Source organism: Phaenicophaeus curvirostris, chromosome 16, assembly GCF_032191515.1.
Source record: "Phaenicophaeus curvirostris isolate KB17595 chromosome 16, BPBGC_Pcur_1.0, whole genome shotgun sequence".
Lineage (NCBI taxonomy): Eukaryota > Metazoa > Chordata > Aves > Cuculiformes > Cuculidae > Phaenicophaeus > Phaenicophaeus curvirostris.
This window is the reverse complement of record NC_091407.1, coordinates 14,569,265-14,589,353: the sequence shown is the minus strand read 5'-3', so window position 1 is coordinate 14,589,353 and position 20,089 is coordinate 14,569,265. Positions and strand designations below refer to the sequence as shown.

Here is a 20,089-nt window from a genome sequence, read left to right as displayed (position 1 = left end):
TAGCAGCGTAGCATTCTTGTTGGTTAAATTGTTCTGTGTTGGACTGTCTTAAGAGACTCTCTTGTCAAGTTGTGCTTTGAATATTAATTTCTTAATGGAAATATTGTAGTTACCAAATATAAGGAATTGTTTCTGGACAGACAGTGTTTTCACTCCTCTGTAACTGGCAGCTCTCTGCACAGGACTCTGTTGGTTGATTGGAGGTGGAAAACACTGTTACTAATTCACTTAAGAACACATTTTAATGAATGTAGTGCCGTGCACTAAGCCAGTGATTGTCACCAGTGCTGTTGTTTCTTCCTTAAAGCTTGTGCAGCAGATGTGAGCTGCCTTGTTTGCTTTTTAAATTTAATTGGAACAATTAAAGTTCCTGAAAGTTAATGCAACTGTCAACCTCCAAAAAATGTTTGTTTTAAATCTGAATTTTCTAATCCACCCTGTCCATGGGTTGTTGAGAGATGGATCTCTGTTCAGATGGCAGAGGAAAAGCCTTCGGTCATAAACCCTTCCTGCCTCTGCATGAAACCAGGATCAGTAGTGAGCAGTCACTGCCTCGCTAACGAAACGTAGCCGGCAGCAGTTCCCAGCGCAATAAACCTTTACGTCAGAAGCCAAAGTACTCAGCTCTTGCTTCCACTGCCGGCCTTTTATTTAATAAATCATACTTTAATTTCCCAGTAGTATAGAAGTGATGAGCTGTCTGTCTCTGCTCCAGAGTTCTCAGACAATAAAGGTGAGGGGGGACTGCACCAGAAGCCAGGGAACCTTTTGGAAGGCACGATCCTGATTTTATGCAGATGTGTAGGTAATAAGGGCTGGGGGAAGCAAGTTGCAAATATAGACTTTATAAGCTGCTTTAACTCAACCCAGGCTGTTTTTCCACGTGGAAGCAGCTCATGAAGCACGTCTTGGGGCCAGCGCAGCTGCCTGAAGTAGGCATCTCTGCTTCTCTGGATTTGCTGGCTGCTTGTAAAAACCTTCTGAAGCTCTGATTTTGGCTTTGCAAAGCAATTCTGAAAGGGCAGCGCTATAATTACTTTGATGTATTCTTTTCAAATCCTAGTGGAAAAAAAAAAAATCCAGGCTGCATTCTCAGAGCTCTCAGTGCATTTTTAGTGCACTGATAGCAGTGCAGCTTCCTCATCTGGGCTGGTAGTTCTTCCTTTTTCTCAATTCCTTTGGTGCTAAAAGTTACATTCAAGGAACAAGGATGTGCGAAAGCTGCACTGGGTGTATTCTCAGAGCTCTTTTTATCGCTGTGCCCAGCACTTGATTGGGAAGAAGATGCTCTGTGAAACAAACTACTTTTTTTTTTCCACTCTCCTAAATCGATGCTAAATCCTAAAATGGGAGAAACTTTCTGGACCCTTGTCCAAAGCAGAAATTTTCTCCTAGTCCCCAGCCTGCCGCATGGCTCCTTAGAAGCGCTAAACGAGTTATTCTTGCTTTTCTGCTGAAACAACCACTGATCCTGATAGCATCAGTGCTCCTGCTCCTGTGACACTCCCAGGAATATTGTTATGTTCACACAGTTTGAGGGGAGAGGAGGGAAGGTGACTCTCCGTCAGCAGGAGCATTTCTTATCATAGAGGCTCTGCAAATCCGAGAGCCACAATGCTCTGAGTGTCATGAGCCTGCCTTCAGGAGTGTCTGACCTCCATGACCAAAGGGAAGTCTTTCTTCCTGCAAGCCAGGAAGCTTCCTGCTGGAGTTGTTTGGGCTCCAGTTAAAAGCTGGTGGTGTTATCAGTATGTGCTGCCTGTCCTAACCTGTCTGAAAGGAGTGCTCAGCAGACTTTTCCAGGTGATCGTGCTGGGAGATGTGCTCAGCTATACCATTTCCCAGCCAAGATCTTCGGAACATGTAGCTCCCAACCGTTGCCTGCCTCTTGTGCAGAACTTTTGAGCTCTGAGGTTCAGGGGGAGCTGCATTGTCACCTTTGCAGGACCAGAACTGCCCAGTAGCAGATGGAGAAGGCAGGTGTGTGGCTGTTGGTGGTTGCTGAGGTGTTCTCACCTCTGCAGCCCACACCCAGGGGAAGGTACCCAGCACGTTCTGGTGCTGCTGCAGGTATCTGTGGGAGTCTCTTGGATGCAATGGAAATTAGTTTAACTCTAGAGGGGATTGCTGCTCTCCCCTCCTGTGTATCTTTTGCCTGGCTGCTTTGTCATGAGCCTAAAGGCTTGTTAGAGTAAAATGCATTAGTTCAGAGGACCATCTGGGGTGTTATCACAGAGGTAATAGAGACCAGATCTGCCTGTGTCCAGAGTTTCTGATGGCATGGAATTAGTGATGAGCTGCCTCTGAACACCTCGAGCCCCTGATATCCTCAATTTTATTTCTTTTCTTGATGGCGTCCATTGCCTTTGGTTTTACACAACTGTTCAGCTTGTTTCCTGTGCAGTCCCTGCCGCGAACTATAGCAGAGCATCTTCCCTGAGGATCTGCTCTCATCTTTGCTTAGTGGTGGGTGTGCTCTGGGGGAGCTGTTCAGAGCTCTGGCTGGCTTGGAAAGAGCGATATTTTTCAGTTTGTCCTTTTCTTTGGCTTCAGCTTCCCGGCAGCTGGGTAGAAAGCCCTGGTTGGGGAAACCACCATAACAGCTTGACTGCTCACCCATGAGGATGAGCCGTGTATTGCTCAGTGTCACTGAGGCTCCGAGGTGCCTGTCAGCTTTGAAAATGTCCTACAAACAACGAGAAATTTGCTGTCAGAATCTGTGATGCTAACTGGGTTTGACTTGCCAGCCAGAGAGGCAGCCTGCAGGAGAGGTGATCGGTTCAGCCACCTCAGCTGAAAGGTGAAGGGGCACTGTGGTGGGCTGTGTCTAAATAGGGTGAGAGTCTCTGCCTTGGCATATAGGAGCCACAGACATGCAGGTGTATGAGCTGTCCTTGGCTGCTTACTAGTGATTGCCATAGGCATATAATTTCCCTCAGATAAATTAAAAAGGTCTTCCACATTGCATTTCTGTTGCAGGGCTGGCAATGCTCCTCAGCAGCTTTGAGAGAACAGTTGAAGGACTTGCAGTTCATAGCCTGCCTCCTCCTGCAGTAACTGGTTCCTCTGTTTGTACCCTTACATGTCTTTGGTTTAGGAGACAGGTATGGTTTTTTGAACAGGCTATGGAGAAGTTAGTGTTCTTTTTTTATGTGTGCTCTACAAGTGCTTCCTCTCCTTTTCTAGCAAAGATTTGGTGTGCACACAGTGAGCCTCTTCCTGGGAGGGCCCCGGGACTTTCCAGGTGCAGGTATCCCGCTGACTAGCAGGCAGGTTTGTGTAGTTAAAACATGACAGCAGCGGTTGTTTCCTTGGGGGAATGAGTCAAACCAGCCCTGTAGCTGGAAGCACTTAAAACAACCAGCTCTGAAGCAATCCAGGCAGATCAGGAGCTGATGATAAACGTGACATGAGAGGTTTGAGTTCTGAAGTCCATTGTTATGAAAAAGATCCTCTTCTCTGGACAGAAAAGGTTCTCTTCCATATCCTGGTAATGTTGCCAGACTCTGTTTTTTCATTATAAAGAGAAAACAAAATGAAAATAGGTCAGTCTAGCTCTGTGATCCTTGCCTGTTGTCAGGGCTGTGCTGTTTGTGTCGCTGATGCACAAACATGTGCACAGGATTCTTTATTTTAAAGGGATTCTCATTTCCCTGTTTGTTTTGTAATGCCTGCTGCACTCATCGCAAACATCCCACCACAGTCTTTTAAGCTGACGGTGGCCGTGACGCTGCAATAGGTGATAAATTCTGTCTGCATGTGGAAATTGGAATAGCTGGTTCACAAAATGAAATCCAGCTGAAATGAGTGCTCAGCACGTGGCTGTTTGCAGTAGAGCTTGTGTAGGAGAGATAGAGGCACTCAGATATGCCTTTGGTTATTTAATAACCTCTGTCTATTCAAGGCCTTTGAAAGGTGCTGTTGCTGCTTTTGGCTGTGGATGTGGTGATTAATATGAATTCTTTGTGCAGAGAGGTTTCTTCTGTGTGAAGAAATCGCAGGCGAGGGCTGTTTTCTGCGAAGCGCAAGCCTTTACAGCCAAAGCCTACTTTGATCCAGGCAGACCCCTGTCCCCAAGGGAACACTATAGTGTGGAAAGTTCACAGGCTGAAGAGCTAAATTCTAAGGATTTCACCGAGCAGACAAACCCTCTGTCTTTAATGAGAGTTCTGGCCTTTGTGCCTCTGTAGCCATTATGTCAGCTGCTGGCTTTGAAGCCTAGTTGGAGTCGTGAGTGTGAGCTCAGCAGCTGGAGGCAAAGCTCTGCAGGCGCTGGAGCAGGACATGGGTAGCAGGCCTTTGGCTGCCTGATAAGAGGTTTGTTTCCCTCAGCCTGGAGTGGAAACTCCATCCTAGGAGGAAGCAGGAGGTGAGGAGAAGACTGGAGGGATGGCTGTGTACCAACTTAGCACCCGGTTAACTTCCAAACTCTGTGTAGGACCCTGTTTGGCCTGGACTTTGCTGAACTCTGACTGAGACCCAGGGCTACAGGCTTCTTGTATATCAGTAGTGTTTCTTTTGTCAATAAAAATCACTTTAGGTTGAGACACTTGCTCAACTCCTCTCTTCCCTGAAAGCTGACCTGTGAGATCCTGGTCCAAAATGAAAGGGGAGCATGTGGGTGGAAGAGAGAGGGACGTGAATCCCATGGTGTGTGTCATCCAGGCAGTCTCTGGCCTCCCCTCTCTCCTCTGCACTTTATTTCCAGTAGGTTCCTGACTTGCTGACACCTTAGTCACTCTTCCATCCTCTGCTTTGCTGGCTGTGGAGGGAGAATTGCGCCTCTGCAGCGCTGGGAAGCTTTGAGAGTACCACAAAAGGAGCTAGATACAGGCTTGCTCTGTTCACGGTGCTTGACAACTCAGTAAATAAAACTTCACTCAATTGCTCACTCCATAGTTCACATATAAAAGACCTGTCATTCTGATCTCTCCCACACCGTGCTTTAAATGCAAAGGATGGAGTGAGACCTGAAGCAGCACAATTTCAGCACAGTAAAGAGTGATCTTTAAGGTATTTTCAGAAATAGCGTAGTGCACCTTCGCTGGCAGGAAGAATGGAGTGGATGTGGTGACCCTGGCCTTCGTCATGGCCTTCCAGAATTTACTGTGGACTTTGGGACACTTGATAAGCCTTCTGGAACCTCTGAAGGTGCAGGAACTACACTGGCTTTCCAGAGGAGGGCAGCGATTCATGCAGGGGGGAGCCTTTATTTACCTCATTGGGTTTGAGAGAGATTGATAAATATTCATCATCTTTTGGCATCCAGGTTTTTATACCTTCAATTGCAAAAAACACCCTAGTCGTCATGCTTTGAGGGTCTCTGGCTGGAAGTGCTGGCTTGCTGGAATCCAAGAGGGCAGCCTGCTGTCTCTGTGAGCGCTTCTGCTCCGGCAGCAGGTAGGGGAACCTAGAGCCTTCCCTAGAGTGTAAAATGTCCACAGCATCTCTTAAAGTTGAATTTTAAATTCAGGCATGTGCTTTCTAATCAAGAAAATCTAATTCAAGACCAATTTGGATGAAGCTTTGAGCAATCTGATCGAGTGGGAGGTGTCACTGCCGCTGGCAGGAGATTGGAACTGGATGGGCTTTAGGGTCCTTTCCAACCCAAACCTTTCCATGATTCTGTGAATCACCTCTGCTGTCCTCCAGCCTGGTCTTCACAACCCTGGTGTCACGCTCAGTTCTGCAGCTCTTGGTGGACTCTGCCCCAGGGGCTCTTCCCATGGTTTTTACTTTATCTCCTCTGGAAGTGAGCTGCCCAGCCCTCTTGCTTCTTGCTTACAAAACCCAAAAGGCATTACCCTGGAAGTAGAATAGCTTTGGATTGCCACCCCCTTTTTGTGTGATATGCTCCTCCATGAAGTGCAGTTAGGCTGAAGGGCCTTGGAGCTTTCCAACCTTTGCATGCGTATGTGGTGGTTTGTCAGCTGTGTCTGTATTTCAGAACAGCTGAAAGTCCTCAAAAGTACAGAATCCTGTTCTTTAAGCAAGGAAGCTCTTTTTTTTGCCTCTGTGCATGCTCCGTTAACTGCTCCGCTTAACAGGGCTCCTTCCTGAATCACCACATCAAAGCCTTGATCTCCTCTGGTGTCTCCTTTGCAGGGCTGGCACCAGTACTGCCTGTGTTGTTTGAGAAACAGAGTCAGCAAAGTCTGGTTTTTAGTGGAGCTGGTTTTTAGTGGTATCCCAGGTTGAAGTAAGGAAAAACTTCAGCCTGTTGTTCCTGGTGCTACTGTGACACCCATCCCCACGCTGTCCGATCGATCAAGAACAGGGGCAATTAAGTTTGAGCAGTCAGCAAGGCTTCAAGCTTGTAGCTATTCTGTGTGTGGTGGCTGGAGGCTCGTGCTCTCTGTGTCTCACCTGGTGAAGCTCTGGTTAGGAGGTGGTGGTTAGTGTGCAGGAGGAGAGAGAATGTCCTGTTGCTGTGACTGGCTGCTAAAGCCCATCTCGTAGAGCTGGAGCCAGACTGGTCTTGCTCCTGTGCCAGAACAGGTTCTTGTTTCTGCAGGGTAAGCCTCTTGGGCAGGGGGCCTCTAACGTTCTCTCTGGTTTGTCAGCATGCCCTGACCACACTGTTAGAGGTACAACCAGCTTCAAATGTTCCCACCCTGCTTTGGAGTTTGCTGCCTCCTCTCTTGTGTCAGAGTTGGCATGGTGAGAGGCTGTGCCCATCCAGCTCAGAAATAGCCCTCCAGAAAGGGGTGAGAATCTCTTGATCCTGTTTTGCCGCAGAAGCCCACTGTGCATCCCACCATCTGTAGTGATAATCGGTGAGAAGTGAAGCGTCTCTCTTGGGGCAGACAGTGTTGGGTGGGATCTGGGTGCAGAGGACAGTGGTGCCATTCCAGAGATGCTTGCCCCAGACTGATGGTGCTGATGTTTCAGTGCTGGGCTGCAAGACAGTGGAAGAATTGTGAGTGGCATGGAGAACTAATCAGTGGCTCTCTGGTGGTGTTGGTAGCCCTGCAACACCTCTGAGGAAGCACAGGAGGAACAGAGGAGTGAATTGGAATGGTTCTTGTTCCCCAGGACGATGGCGAGCTGAGCTGTGCTTCTCAGTGCAGAGGTGTCCCGTGGAGGCAAGGGAGAACTTCCAGCACCATATTGGGTTGTGTGTTGCCACTGTTAGATCACTGCTCGTTCTTCCTGAGTTTCCTGCAGAAAATAAGGCTGTGTGCTGGGCCGAAAGCCCGTGTTGCCCAGGCCCTGGATCTGTGAGCTAGCCTTTACTAGGCTGCCGCGCCCCACATATTCCTCTGGCACTCGGTGTTTCCAGGCAGGTCAGTCTGGATCCAAACAGACCTTGCCTGTGTGTGCTGCTTTCCCTCCCCTGTGCTCTCCTTGCTTTGACCTTTCCCTTCCCTTTTTTGTATCCCCACGGAATGGCTGCCAGCCCCTGCCGGCTCTGCCTCTTAGAGCTGCCACTTGTGATTCCTGGGAGCCCAGCAGGCATGAATGAATGAGAGCCTAGCAGAGAGCAATCGTTTGTTACAGCAAATGTTCTTTTTTCCCTCCTTTTTTCAGATACAGCACAAAGAACCCCTCTCTGCAGTCAGAGACGGTTCATTACAAGAGAGGGGTAAGCCAGCAGTTCTCCCTGCCTTCCTTCAAGATTGATTTCTCAGAGTGGAAGGATGATGAGGTAAGGCTCTTCTCAGTGTCCCTTTGCTTCTACAACCCTGTTGTCCCAGAAGCACTGGACTCCATTTAATGTCAGGAAGTTATGGCTGGAAGCCACCCTCTCCCAGCTGCTGTGGCATGTTTGTGGGTGGGAGGCTGTGGGGCCCTGGCAGGAACAGGTAAGAACACTGAGAATTGGCAGGAAGGTGAGGCAGACAGGGAAGAAACCCAAAGAACTGACTGTGGATATTGCTGCTCAGCTGGCATCCCAACATCTGGAGTAGGAGGGAAACTGCAGACTGGCACTGGAGCTGTTCCTGGAGGAACTCGCTGCCCTTCAGTCTCGCTCTTCCTGCAGCCAAAGAGCTTGTGGGAGCAAATGTCTGTATTGATCTCTTTGTTTTCGTGGGTTTTGGGTTTTCTTTTTTTTGGCTGGTGCTCTAGAAAAGCGGTCTCTGAAGTGGGGTGCGTGCAAGACAGTTCACTGGGATACGGAAAGAACTTCTATAGTACATGTACTTATCTTCTAAATAATAAATATACATAGAGTGGGAGTATGTGCTCAGAATTTTTTATTGATGGGATGAGTCATCAAAATTGTTTGGAGACCACCCCGTTCTGTTAGAGGACCACATCCTGCATTATTGACTGCAGCGGAACAGTGTTGTGGGAGGAAACTCTCCCTCCTGGGACAGACTCACACTGGTGCATTAGTGCTGAATAAGCAAATACCCTTCTCCTTTTACTTTAATCTGTAACTGCAAACAGACGAGGGCTTCATTTTAATGAAGCTCCGTGGCTTTTACTACATAGCAAGATCTGTTGAGTCCTATTAATTGCAAAATTCCAACCCAGGCTGTAACTTCGCTCCTTGAGCCTCTGAGCTTTGGCCCAAGGGGTTTCTCTGACATGTCAGGCTGGTCAGGGAGGCCTTGGTCTTTCTACTGCTCTGTGGGGAGGTGCCGTAAGAGGCTTGTGATGCAGAAGAGTCAGTCTGTAGCTACTGCTGAGGTATTTTTTCCTGTGGACACCTCTTTGCAGGTCGACACAGTTACAGTATTCATATCCTGACCCAGGTCTGTGTAAGAGTATTGGCTGTGTGAACCCTGGGAGAGAACTCTTAACTGTTTAAAAAAAAAAGAAAAAGAAGAAAAAGATAACTCTACATATTAAAAAAAAAAGAAAGGGAAGAAGTGCTGTTTCATGTATTTTGAAAAGATTGAATAGCTATTGTCTTGAAGTTACAGTTATAACTATAATCAGTCCCGTGCCTTACCAAATGCCATGGCGGTTACCAAAAATCTGCAATGTCTGGTCTCCCGATGTCTTGGCTTCTCTTCCAGTGTATGATTTCACCAGTTCAGCCTACAAAAACCTGGCAGAGCTGCTTTTCAGTCCCTTCTGTTGTCTTGAGAGAGCTGGAAAGCAGGAGCTTGGAGCCCTTTCTTCTTAAAGAATTGAGAAGCTTAATTTTCCCTTTTGTTCCTGCCAGCAAGGTTTGAACTGACGTACTAAAGTCATGTCCCTCTGACGGCTTAAAGGAAGAGATGCTGTGGAAAAGTAAGCTTTGAGCTCCCTTTCTTTGATTCTGCTGCATCCCCTCTCCTCATTTTTCACTGAGGGCTCTGGTTGTAGAGAAAATACGGAACAAGCACTGGGATCTGGAAAAGTTTCTTCTCCTGTTTTGGGGCTGTGCACGTATCAGTCCTTCTCCGCTCAAGTCCAGTAAAACACGGACAGCTTAATCTTCTTAACTGGCCACTGAAAGGCAGCAGTTTGATCTGAGGCAAGTGGCAGTGTTATCACTGAGCTGTGTACGACTGCCTGCTTCATATTGCTTTCCAGCTTTGTTACTGGCATTGTCCAAAACCCTCAGATTTACTTCATAGTTTTGCTCAGTGTAATATTTGCATACGATGTAGTTCTTGGCTGGCCAACAGAGGGGAAAATGATGTTACACTGAGTTGTTACGTGGAAAGATTTATACAAGTTTACTTTCTCTTCTTAAGATATTGATTTGCTTGTAAGTTATAGTGTATGGCTTGCGTTGAGGCAGTTGTTTTCAGGTCCTTAAAGATGAGTGTGAAATGGACCCTTAAAGAGGCCTTTTGTCTGCAAACGCAAAAGTTTGTATCGTAAAGCAACCGCAATTCTATGATGTGACTTGAACTTCAAATGGGAAAACAGTAATTGTTGTCGTACTGTAATAAATCACAGCAGGAAGCAAAGCAAACCCATAAGCTTCTTTCAGCAGTTTTAATCAATTGTCCTCAATGAATTTTCCCTCTGTGGCATGCCTTAATGGTTCAAAAATGCAGGCTGGAAAATAGCAGTTCAATGAATCTCTTCTATAACCAGGACCGAGAAGTTAAATGAGATTGCTGTGTTCGCTGTGTTACTTTGCTATTTTCAAAAGAGAACCGATTCTGGTAGTTTAAAGGATGAATAAGATGTAAAACCACTATGTAGAGGATGAAAAGCAATATCACCCAGGTCTGAAGACTTGCCAGGGCAAGGTGTTGCAGTATGTGCTTTCTGTTTGCAATCAGCTGTGTGCATTTGAACTGGAGATCACCTCCCTCTCGTCTGGGTGGTTTGGGTTGCCATTGGTGTCAATGGCTGTGACTTATCTTGACAATTCATCTTTGGAGGGACTGGCTGGAGAAAATCACGCTGCAAATTATGTTGTGGCTGCAGAAAAGTGAGAGAAGCCTCAAAGCACTACCTGAATGAGGCTGTGGTGCTTTGAATTGGGTCTGAAAACAGACTACCTGCAACACCATGATGAAGTGACATCTTTTTCTCTCTTGGCTAGAGATGAGACCAAAAAGCCCCAAGAGAGAAAGAAATCCAGTCTCTGAGCCACTTCCCTTCCTGGCACAGTGCGGTGTTTGTAGGGTTGCATTTTTCTTGTGTTTGTAAGACGATGGAACTTTTGAAGTACTTTAATGAAGTTCAGGGCAAAGGAAGAAATTGAGTCTGTTTTCCTTGCACTCAAATGTGATCTTAAATTTTCACTCTTGTCCATTACAAGGTCAGGGACCTGAATTTCCTAACATGCAGAGATATGAAAATCAGTGGTGTTTCCTTGAAGAGTTGTCCAAGCTTGAAGTTGTGCAGGTTTTTCTCTACATCTTCCAAAGCTTTGTGCAATAGTCAGTGTTTCTTTGTGGTGTAAGGAGCATAACTTATCCTGCTGTGTCATAACCAGGGTATCCTATCATACGTAAGCAAAACTATGGCATGAGTTGTATTTTGAGAAGCCTGTTCTCCTACAAATCACTTAGGAGTTTTCCAGGTATATGACTTGTTGAGAACTAAAAAAGATATAAAATCCAAACAGAGATCCTTTCCTTTGCTATCCACAATGTTTAGTGTTGTGTCAGTGTACAGATGTTGTAGTTATTCTGACTGCCTGCCTTTGAAAGCTGGTGTTTGAGTTTTAAATCCTCCCGCTCAGTCGTGTCCATTTGAGACCAGGGCTGGTGGCCCATCAGAAGGAGCCTTCATTCCCTTGATGTCAATATTATCTTGAGCGTTGCCTTCAGGCCAGCCTGGTGTGAATTGTCTAACCTCATCTCTTTCCTTTCCCTCAGCTGAACTTTGACTTGGATCGTGGCGTGTTCCCTGTGGTCATCCGAGCAGTGGTGGACGAAGGGGATGGTAAGCATGGTGCTCTGCTACCTTGGTCTCCTCTAGTTTTCTCTCAGGTTATGTGACTCCTTTAGGACAGGCCTCCTTCTGCAGCGAGGAAAACATTTTACCCATAGCAAAGGCTTGGGGATTTTCCAGGATAAAAATATTTCAGGAGTTCACCATAACATCCTCGTGTTAAAAGGGCCCAGGTAACCACATTCTTACATATGTTCTTACATAAAAATATGCTTTCAATATAGCCTCCAGTTTTTAGATTCCTAGAATCATTAAGGTTGGAAAAGACCTCGAAGCTCATCCAGTCCAACCATCATCCCGACACCAAGTCACCTGCACTAGAGAATTGCTAATAGGCACTGGATACAGAATCAGTATTTTCACGTTTTTAGCTTTTCTGAGACTGCTGTTCGTGTGATCGAGTCCTGTCCTCAGGACATGGTGCAGACCACACAGTTATAGATCTTAGAATCGTTAAAGTTGGAAAAGATCTCTAAACTCATTGTCCAACCATCAGCCAAACTCCATCATGCCCACTAAACCATGTCCTGAAGCGCTATGTCTACGTGTTTTTTTGAACTCCTCCATGGATGGAGACTCCCTCACTGCCCTGGGCAGCCTCTGCCAGGGCTTCACCACTCTGTCAGGAAAGAAGTTTTTCCTTATTTTCAGTCTGAACCTCTCCTGGCACAACTTGAAGCCATTTCCTCTCATCCCATCCCTTGGGAGAAGAGACCAGCACCCACCTCGCAAGAACCTCCTTTCAAAGAGCTGTGGAAAATGACCAGATATTTAGCGTTGGAAAAATGTTTAACAGAGCTCATGGCTCTGCCACCAGTGCCAGTCGCAAACTGGAGCAAATGACTTCCTTTCTCTTCAAGTTGTGCCTTTGCAGGAGGGAGCTAGTCTTTTCCTCTTTTTGCGAAGTAAGTTGCCTTCGTAGAAGCTCTTGCTAACTGTAGGTTAGTCCTTCCCCAAGGAATAGTCAGAGGAAAAGAAATAGCTTTAAGGTGCTCAAGCCATTGTTCAAACAAATACAGCTTCACTCAGCTGTTTAAAATTCTGCTTGGTTACAATAAAACAGTTTTCCCTCAAACTGGGGGCTGTTGCGGTCACAGGACCAGCATTTCAGACCTCATTGCTCTCTATAGACCTCATTGCTCTCTATAACTACCTGAAAGGAGGTTGTAGAGAGGAGGGTGCTGGTCTCTTCTCCCAAGTGACAGGGGACAGGATGAGAGGGAATGGCCTCAAGCTCTGCCAGGGGAGGTTTAGGCTGGACATTAGGAAAAGATTTTTCACGGAAAGGGTCATTGGGCACTGGCAGAGGCTGCCCAGGGATGGGGTTGAGTCACCTTCCCTGGAGGGGTTTAAGGTGGACGAGGTGCTAAGGGGCATGGTTTAGTGATTGATAGGAATGGTTGGACTCGATGATCTGGTGGGTCTCTTCCAACCTAGTGATTCTATGATTTCCCTGCTGCATTCTGTAATGTTCTGTGCAAAATGCAAGGATAATTAGAAAGGAAAAAGAATCCATTGTTGGTTGCGTTGCTCAGCGCAGTCATTGTGCTCGGTTCCTTATGCTATAGATGTGAAAGTACCCAGAAACTCATTGCATTCTTTTCCAGCCCTCCAAGCAGAGTGAAACAGAGCTGGATCAACCAATTTTAAGTGTGACTAACAAAGCACAGTGCAACATAAAGGCAGTTACTTCTAACGTGCATCTATTTTTAGTGGTTTTAGGCTCTGTTAGTAAGATTGACATAATATGTATTTCTTGACAATAAATATAAACGACCTTCCTCTGTTTATGGAGCTTTTGGCAGGGTATTTGTGCTTTCTGATTCTGGCCATGACTAGAAGGACCAAAACCAGAACAGAAGGCAGCACGGGAAGCATGCGCTTATGCACATACCATGCTCAGCCTTAGCCAACCATGTATTGTCATCTATTTTAATAACCTGGAAAGGCAATTGCTTTTAAATCCTCTCCTGGAAAGAATATTACCTCAAAAATATGTGATACGTGAGTGAGATTTGAGGAGATAGCTTATTTTCATTCTTTTTATAACTGCTGGGACTGGAAGGAGCTGGCCATGTATGTTTGGAGCACCTGGAAAATTACAGCTGGCCTCGAACTGCTTGTTTTAAATAAGATTGAATGGCAAATGAAAATAGCAGTCAGCGAGGTGTTGGTTTGCACTGAATTCTGCCAGGATGTGATTGTGTGCCTTGAGAATGTGAGTTTGTAGTGTTAGCCCTCTCCTGTTCCTGCCAGCGGGATTGCTCTCGGCGAGCGGTACAGAAACCCTTTGAGGAGGGAAGGTGCTGCGCAAAATGGGTTGTGCAGCTCCAGCCACACACTGCTTGAATGCCACGGAGGATAGGAAGGGAAGTGAAGCCTGCACTCTCTTGGCTGCTCAGACTGTGGGGAGGGACCTGAATGTCACAGCCTCGCTCTTGGCTGGGAGTGGGGCAAGCAAGCAGATGAATTCCCAGTTTTAGCACTCTCTTCTGCATGCTGTGATGTTCCTGATTGCACCCAACTTGCCATGAAAGCTGGTGAAGGGGCTGGAGAACAAGTCTTATGAGGAGCGGCTGAGGGAGCTGGGGTTGTTTAGCCTGGAGAAGAGGAGGCTGAGGGGAGACCTCATTGCTCTCTACAACTACCTGAAAGGAGGTTGTGGAGAGGAGGGAGCTGGGCTCTTCTCCCAAGTGACAGGGGACAGGACAAGGGGGAATGGCCTCAAGCTCCAGCAGGGAAGTGTTCACACTGGACATCAGGAAAAAAATTTTCACATCAACGGTCACTGGGCACTGGTAGAGGCTGCTCAGGGAGGTTGTTGAGTCACCCTCCCTGGAGGTGTTTATAAGATGGGTAGACAAGGTGCTTGGAGGCGTTGTTCAGTGGCAGATAGGAATGGTTGGACTCGATGATCTGGTGGGTCTTTTCCAACCTGGTGATTCTATGAACCAGTCTCAGTTGCCCAGCAAATCTGCAGGCGTGGTCTCTTCTCCCACCTACTGCAGTTTCCAAATGGGATCTTTGTGCTGCAGTGCAATGAATGGTTCCTCTGGTGATCTCTGGGGGCCGAAAGGAACCTGTCAAACTCCTTTCCATTTTAGGTAACACAGGAGTTGCTGTCTTCAGCTGTCAGCTCTCTGGCAAAGAGCTGATAGTGGTGTCTGCCAGCTCTTCTGTGTGTGCTGAGCACAGCCCGGGCAGGGCGAGGTGGTTACATCCCTTCCCCCAGTGACTCCTCCACAACCTCTGTCTCCCATTTCCATATGATGAGTCTGAACATTATTAAGCAAAAAGGTCCAACTAGTTGGAGTTGAACAAAACCTTAGAGTCTTGAGCCAGAGAGACTGGGATTGTACCTCTGCGCTGTGTTTTTGTTTGCTGAGGGAGCCATGAACGCAGCGAAGAAAACCTCTGACAGCCGCTTCTCAGTGCTGTTGGGTTAAGAGGGAAGCCTTGAGTTTGGAAGAGGGAAGATGCAATGTTTTTCTTTGGGGAGAAAATCAGAGAGCTGGGCAGAGGTATTTGTGTCCAAAATTGCTGTGGGAAATAAATGTTTTATTGGTATGTCGGATTCGAGTGAAATAAAGCGATAGGTACCAGAGCTGGAAGTGCTGCCAATTGCTGTTAAACCAGATAGGTTTATGAATCTCAGTGATAAATTCAGGTAATTAAATCCATGAATTTGAAGGGAGAGCAGAATCCACTGGGCACTTTATTTTATTTCCCTCTCTGACCTCGGGAAACAGTGGGGTGGTTTGGAGCACCTGTGATAATAAAGAAATGCCCATGTAGGGCCCGCCATGGAGCACAGCAGGGCTGTGCGAGATGAACCAGCCTGATGACATGATAAGAAAAGCTTTAAATTGCAAGAGGAGATGAAAACAGAGCAGTTGGTGGTTTAGAAATCGTAAGCAGACTAAAATTCAGTTCATGGCAGGTTTATACCTCTGCTGCTTTCGAGATTTAACCGAGACTGCTCTTTCTTTTGTTGGCAGTGGTGGTCGAGGTGACGGGTCATGCCCATGTTCTTCTGGCTGCATTTGAAAAGGTAAACCAGTTCTTTGTTCCCTCTGTTCCTGTCCTTGTACGAGTGTCCTCGTACATGGAAAAGATTCCATGGGTCATTAGTTTGTATTTATATAACACTTCACACAATGGAGCCCTGGCCTGTGACTGGGGTTCCTCGCTGCTATTGTACAAATAATTGCTCGCAGCAGCTCCTGCACAGCCCATAATTATCGTTTGTGCCTGAGCTGGTCACTCAGCTAATTGTAGCTGGTGTTTCCTGTGTATGGGGACAGGGTGTGCCGCAGCGGCTGGGGTGTTTGAAGGTGGTAGGTGTGGATCGTGGCTGTTGCTGTGCAGCTTTCTGGGGCCTCACAATCTCTTTGCAGAACCGGATTTGCTGTGTCCAGACCCTGTTGTTTGGCCTTAGTTTGCACGTAGGACCAAGCCCTTTTAAAGAATTAGGATACATCCTGCATGAAGACTTTGAGCTCCACTATGTTTTATAGTGTTTGATGTGGCTGAGCGCTGCGTACGTGGCCAAGCGAAGCCAAACTGTGCGCAAGGCTTGATAAACAGAACCTCTTCCCATGATAACTGGACCTTGAACACAGTGGTGAAATCAATGTGCACTTGCAGCCCAGAAACCAACCGTGTCCTGGGCTGCATCCAAAACAGTGGGACCAGCAGAGCGAGGGAGGGGATTCTCCCCCTCTGCTCTGATTTGACCCCACCTGGAGCCCTGTGTCCAGTTCCGGAGTCCTCAGCACAGGAAGGATGTGGAGCTGCTGGAGTGAGTCCAGAGGAGGCCATGGAGACATCTGAGGGCTGGAGCATTTCCCATGTGAAGACAGGTTGAGAGAGTTGGGGTTGTTCAGCCTGAAGAAGAGAAGATTCTGGGGAGACCTTAGAGCAGCTTCCAGTACTGAATGGGGCTACAGGAAGGCTGGGGAGGGGCTTTTTACATGGACATGAAGTGACAGGACAAGGGGGAATGGCTTTTAATTGGAAGGGGCAAAATTTAAATTAGACATTAGGAAGAAATGTTTTCCTGTGAGAGTGGGGAGGCCCTGGCCCAGGTTGCCCAGAGCAGTGGGGGCTGCCCCATCCCTGGAGGTGTTCAAGGCCAGACTGGATGGGGCTTTGAGCCCCTGATCCAATGGGATGTTTCCCTGCCCATGGCAGCGGGTGGAACTGCCTGGGCTTTAAGATCCCTTACAGCCCAAGCCATTCTATGTCCTGTGATCTGTAACTGCACTGTGTTGTGCCTGGTTGTGGTCGTGCTGCAGACACGTATCCTGGGCGAGTGAACTTGTAGTGACACGCTGAAGTGAGGCAAGTGTTGCTGGAGCAGAGCTGGGCATGTAGAGGGGAGCGACCTCAGTGCTGTGCTGTTAGAAATTCCCCATTTCCAGACTGGCACGCGGATGATTTTCTGCTTCTCTGCTCGGTTCCTGCTGTATCCCTCAGCAAGTTATTAGGACTAATTCTCTCCCTCCCAGGTGGATAATGTGGATGGTGACAAGCGGAGTCTGAGGGCATTGGAAGCACAGTCAGTCCTAAGGAAGCCCTGTGGCTGGAAAATGTCTAGATTGCCTTTTCTCCTTTGACTTTATATGTGAAGAAAATGAGTTTTCCTGTGTTGGAAAGGGTGCTCTGAGCACTGGCTCTGTAGGTAGTTCTGCTCCTGGTAATTAGAAATCTGTCAGTGCAGCACCCCAGGACTCGATCAGGGATGTTATTCTTCTAGTTTTCTCCTCCAGCTGATCTGGAAAAACAAAATACACTGGAATCCCTCTGTTGTTGTTCAGCAACACCTGTGAGAGGACAGTGTGGGCAACGGGTCCCTGGGGAGGCCTGCAGTGTTTGGAGCCCATCTGTCGTCTCAGTGGGAAAATGCTGTAGATGGAGACTCCATAGCCTCGCAAAATGAATCATCAACCATTTTTGAGGACAGTAAAATAGATGAGACTACCAGCTTCCTGCATGTTGCAGCCTGATTTTGAAGTATTCTACCCATGTTTGGCTTCCTCATCTGCGGGACTCACGTTTGGTCCCCTGCGTGTTGCCCTCGTAGCTTTCTAGTTGTAGCTAGGTTCAGGTTAATCTCTGGGTTTGATGATGCCAGTGTGATTTTTACTCGCAGAGGAGTGTGTCTAGTTGCTGTTTTCCAAGTATCCAAACGCAGTTTTGCTGCCAACAAGCTCTGGCTTGGACCTGGGTTTGTCCCATCCCGTGGCCAGCACTTGGTAAGAGCACCTTACAGAAAGTGGGAAAGTACACATGTATTGGGAATGTATTTTCATGAGGGCAGAAGGGAAGGTCTGGAAATCTCTGTCTTGTGAGACTGGAAACTGGCCCTGGCCCAGGTTGCCCAGAGCAGTGGTGGCTGCCCCATCCCTGGAGGTGTTCAAGGCCAGGTTGGATGGCTTGGAGCCCCTGATCCAGTGGGAGGTGTCCCTGCCCATGGCAGGGGTTTGGAACTGTCTGGGCTTTAAGGTCCCTTCTGACCAAAAGAATTCCCTGATTCTGTGACGCAGACCAGCAGGCTTTGGAAACTTGCTATTTATACATATCTTCAAGATCAGAACAGTAACCTTGACACTCTGCGTAGGCTAGTCTTGCAGCTCCTCCAAAAGCAGAAACTTGGCACTTTGTGTTTGCCTGGAAAACTGGATTATTTTGTCTTTTCGTGCAATGTTGTCTCTTCCTTCAAAAACTCCTTTAGCAAACAGAGGCACGGCTGCAACTGTTCACAGCAGCAGCACCTGCAGGAGTTTCCCCTGAATCTCCTTGCCTGCTCTCTAGACTCTGGCAGAGGAGTTGGTTTGGTTATGTTCAGCTGGTGGAGAAAATAGAACTAGCAGCTGTTCTCTCACTGGTTCTGACGCCAGGTATATACGGAATCGTTCCAGCTGTGCCTGCCACCACTGAGGAAATCAAAGGCTCTAGGTGGTCGCTGCAGCTCTGAAGATGGCAATGTGGAGCATGCGTGACTTGTTTCTGTCTCCATCCAGCAGACAAGCATTGTTCTCAGCCTTGTGCCAGCCCCCTGCCCTCTCGAGGCTCTGGAACAGCTCTAGCAGGATGGCATTTCGGGTGTTAGTGTCTCACTGGAGTTGCTGGAGAAGTGTTTGCACCCAGTTGGACTGCTCGCAGCATGAGAGCGTTCAGGGGGTTTTGTGCTTCTCTGGCCGATTGCAACCAGGTTTAACTTGAGCCAAGCCTGTCTGGCTCTGCACTGGAGGAGACAAGGAGCACTCTGACAGATGCCCTGTTCCACTAACTCTGCTGGGAGTGATTGCCGTTCAGGCTGTCCTGATTATACGTATGCCACCCTCCCATTAGGTCACCTCTGATCATGAGGCTGTTTTGCTCTTCATTTCTACACTTAAGCTGTTTAACACTTTGTCTTTTTCTTTTTTTCCTGCTAGCACGTTGATGGCAGTTTTTCCGTAAAGCCGTTAAAACAGAAGCAGATCGTAAGTACCTGTTTTTTATCTGCTGCTGAATTAGAGACACTTGCTGGGGTCCCACGGGCTGTACCCAGCAGGAAGCTTCACTGTTATTTCACTGAGAGCCTGTGATCCTCCTCGTTAGCTCAGCTATTGCCAGCACAGGCAATGGGCTGCATGCAGCCCTTAGTGCTGGGTGGATTCTTGTGTTGGGGGAACTAATACACCACCAGGACTGGCAGAGCTGTGGTGCAGGGCTCCATGCTTCCCTGGGAGGCAGGTACTCTGGAAAGATCCAGTCTTCCCAATACTATCATCCCTTGCTGGTGCTTGGTGCTTGGATACAAAACTGGCAGAGCTCCTGGACGTCCCATGGTACCGGTGCTTCCATGTCTGTATATGTGCAAGAAAATCAGGTTTGTATATGTGAGCTTAAGCGCATTAAACAGCGTGAAGCACATCTATTGACACTGCCTGACCTCCTTGGGTTCTGTGTTTTGTGGTAGGGAAGGATATCTTTGCAGGCTCCCCGTATCCTACCTGGAGGCCGAAAACTGTTTGCTTTGCACATGCATGTGTGGTAAGATATTAGGGGATCGGTATTGTCTTATCCCTGCACAAGCTTCGTTGTTGTGCCCGTGGTATCCCTGGAGCAGCCCCAGCAACTGAGATCTTGCCTGTCCCCTCCAAGTATCCTGGGACTTGAGCAGTCATGGGAACAGTCTTGCTTTAAAGCTGTTGTTTGTGTACACTGCAGATGTTACGAGGGGAAGGGAGGAAGAGAGGCGGGCAAACAGAAAAATATTAGGGATCTGTAGCCCTACTGTAGCCCAGCCCAGTGTGGTGTGGTGTGCAGACGCTGTGCACTGCCTTATCAAGACTGAAATTGCATCCTGTCTTGCATCGAGAGAAATACAACCACAAACTGCTAAGATTGCCGAGAATTTCAGCTTTGGAAAGGAAATCTGATGGTAGTCCTGCTCCAAGAATCAGCTTGAAATGGCTTGGAGGAAGAGATGAGATTCTGGGGTCAGTCCCTTCACCTTTAGATGTGTGCTGTGATTCTGCTTTGAACGCAGCTTGCTCATCTGAATTAAAAAGCCTTTTCCTACCAAGAAGGTCATTAAGTGTCTTGATTAGACTCTTTTTGCTCTAAGATGTTCCTTCCAGTCCCTAAATCACAGAGGACCACTGACGAGTACTAGTTAATCATGCATCAAAATTGCATTCAGTAATTCACCGTGTGTGTTAAGTGACAAGGGGAGAGGATCATCTTCTCCCTGCACAAGTCTCCTTGCCGTGCCTATGGAATCTGGAGCAGCCCCAGG

At 47.5% G+C, this 20,089-nt stretch overlaps 1 protein-coding gene across 5 annotated transcripts in view; it reads left to right on the top strand.

The window, feature by feature from the left end:
• The window catches only part of MGRN1 (mahogunin ring finger 1), a 55,381-nt gene that overhangs the window by 20,121 nt on the left and 15,171 nt on the right, over window positions 1–20,089 (top strand). For all 5 annotated transcript variants that reach the window (XM_069870149.1, XM_069870153.1, XM_069870148.1 and 2 more), the window contains exons 5-8: window positions 7,531–7,648; window positions 11,223–11,289; window positions 15,297–15,349; window positions 18,741–18,788. In XM_069870149.1, coding sequence (XP_069726250.1) covers window positions 7,531–7,648; window positions 11,223–11,289; window positions 15,297–15,349; window positions 18,741–18,788 — 286 coding nt within the window. The remainder of the gene's footprint in view (window positions 1–7,530; window positions 7,649–11,222; window positions 11,290–15,296; window positions 15,350–18,740; window positions 18,789–20,089) is intronic.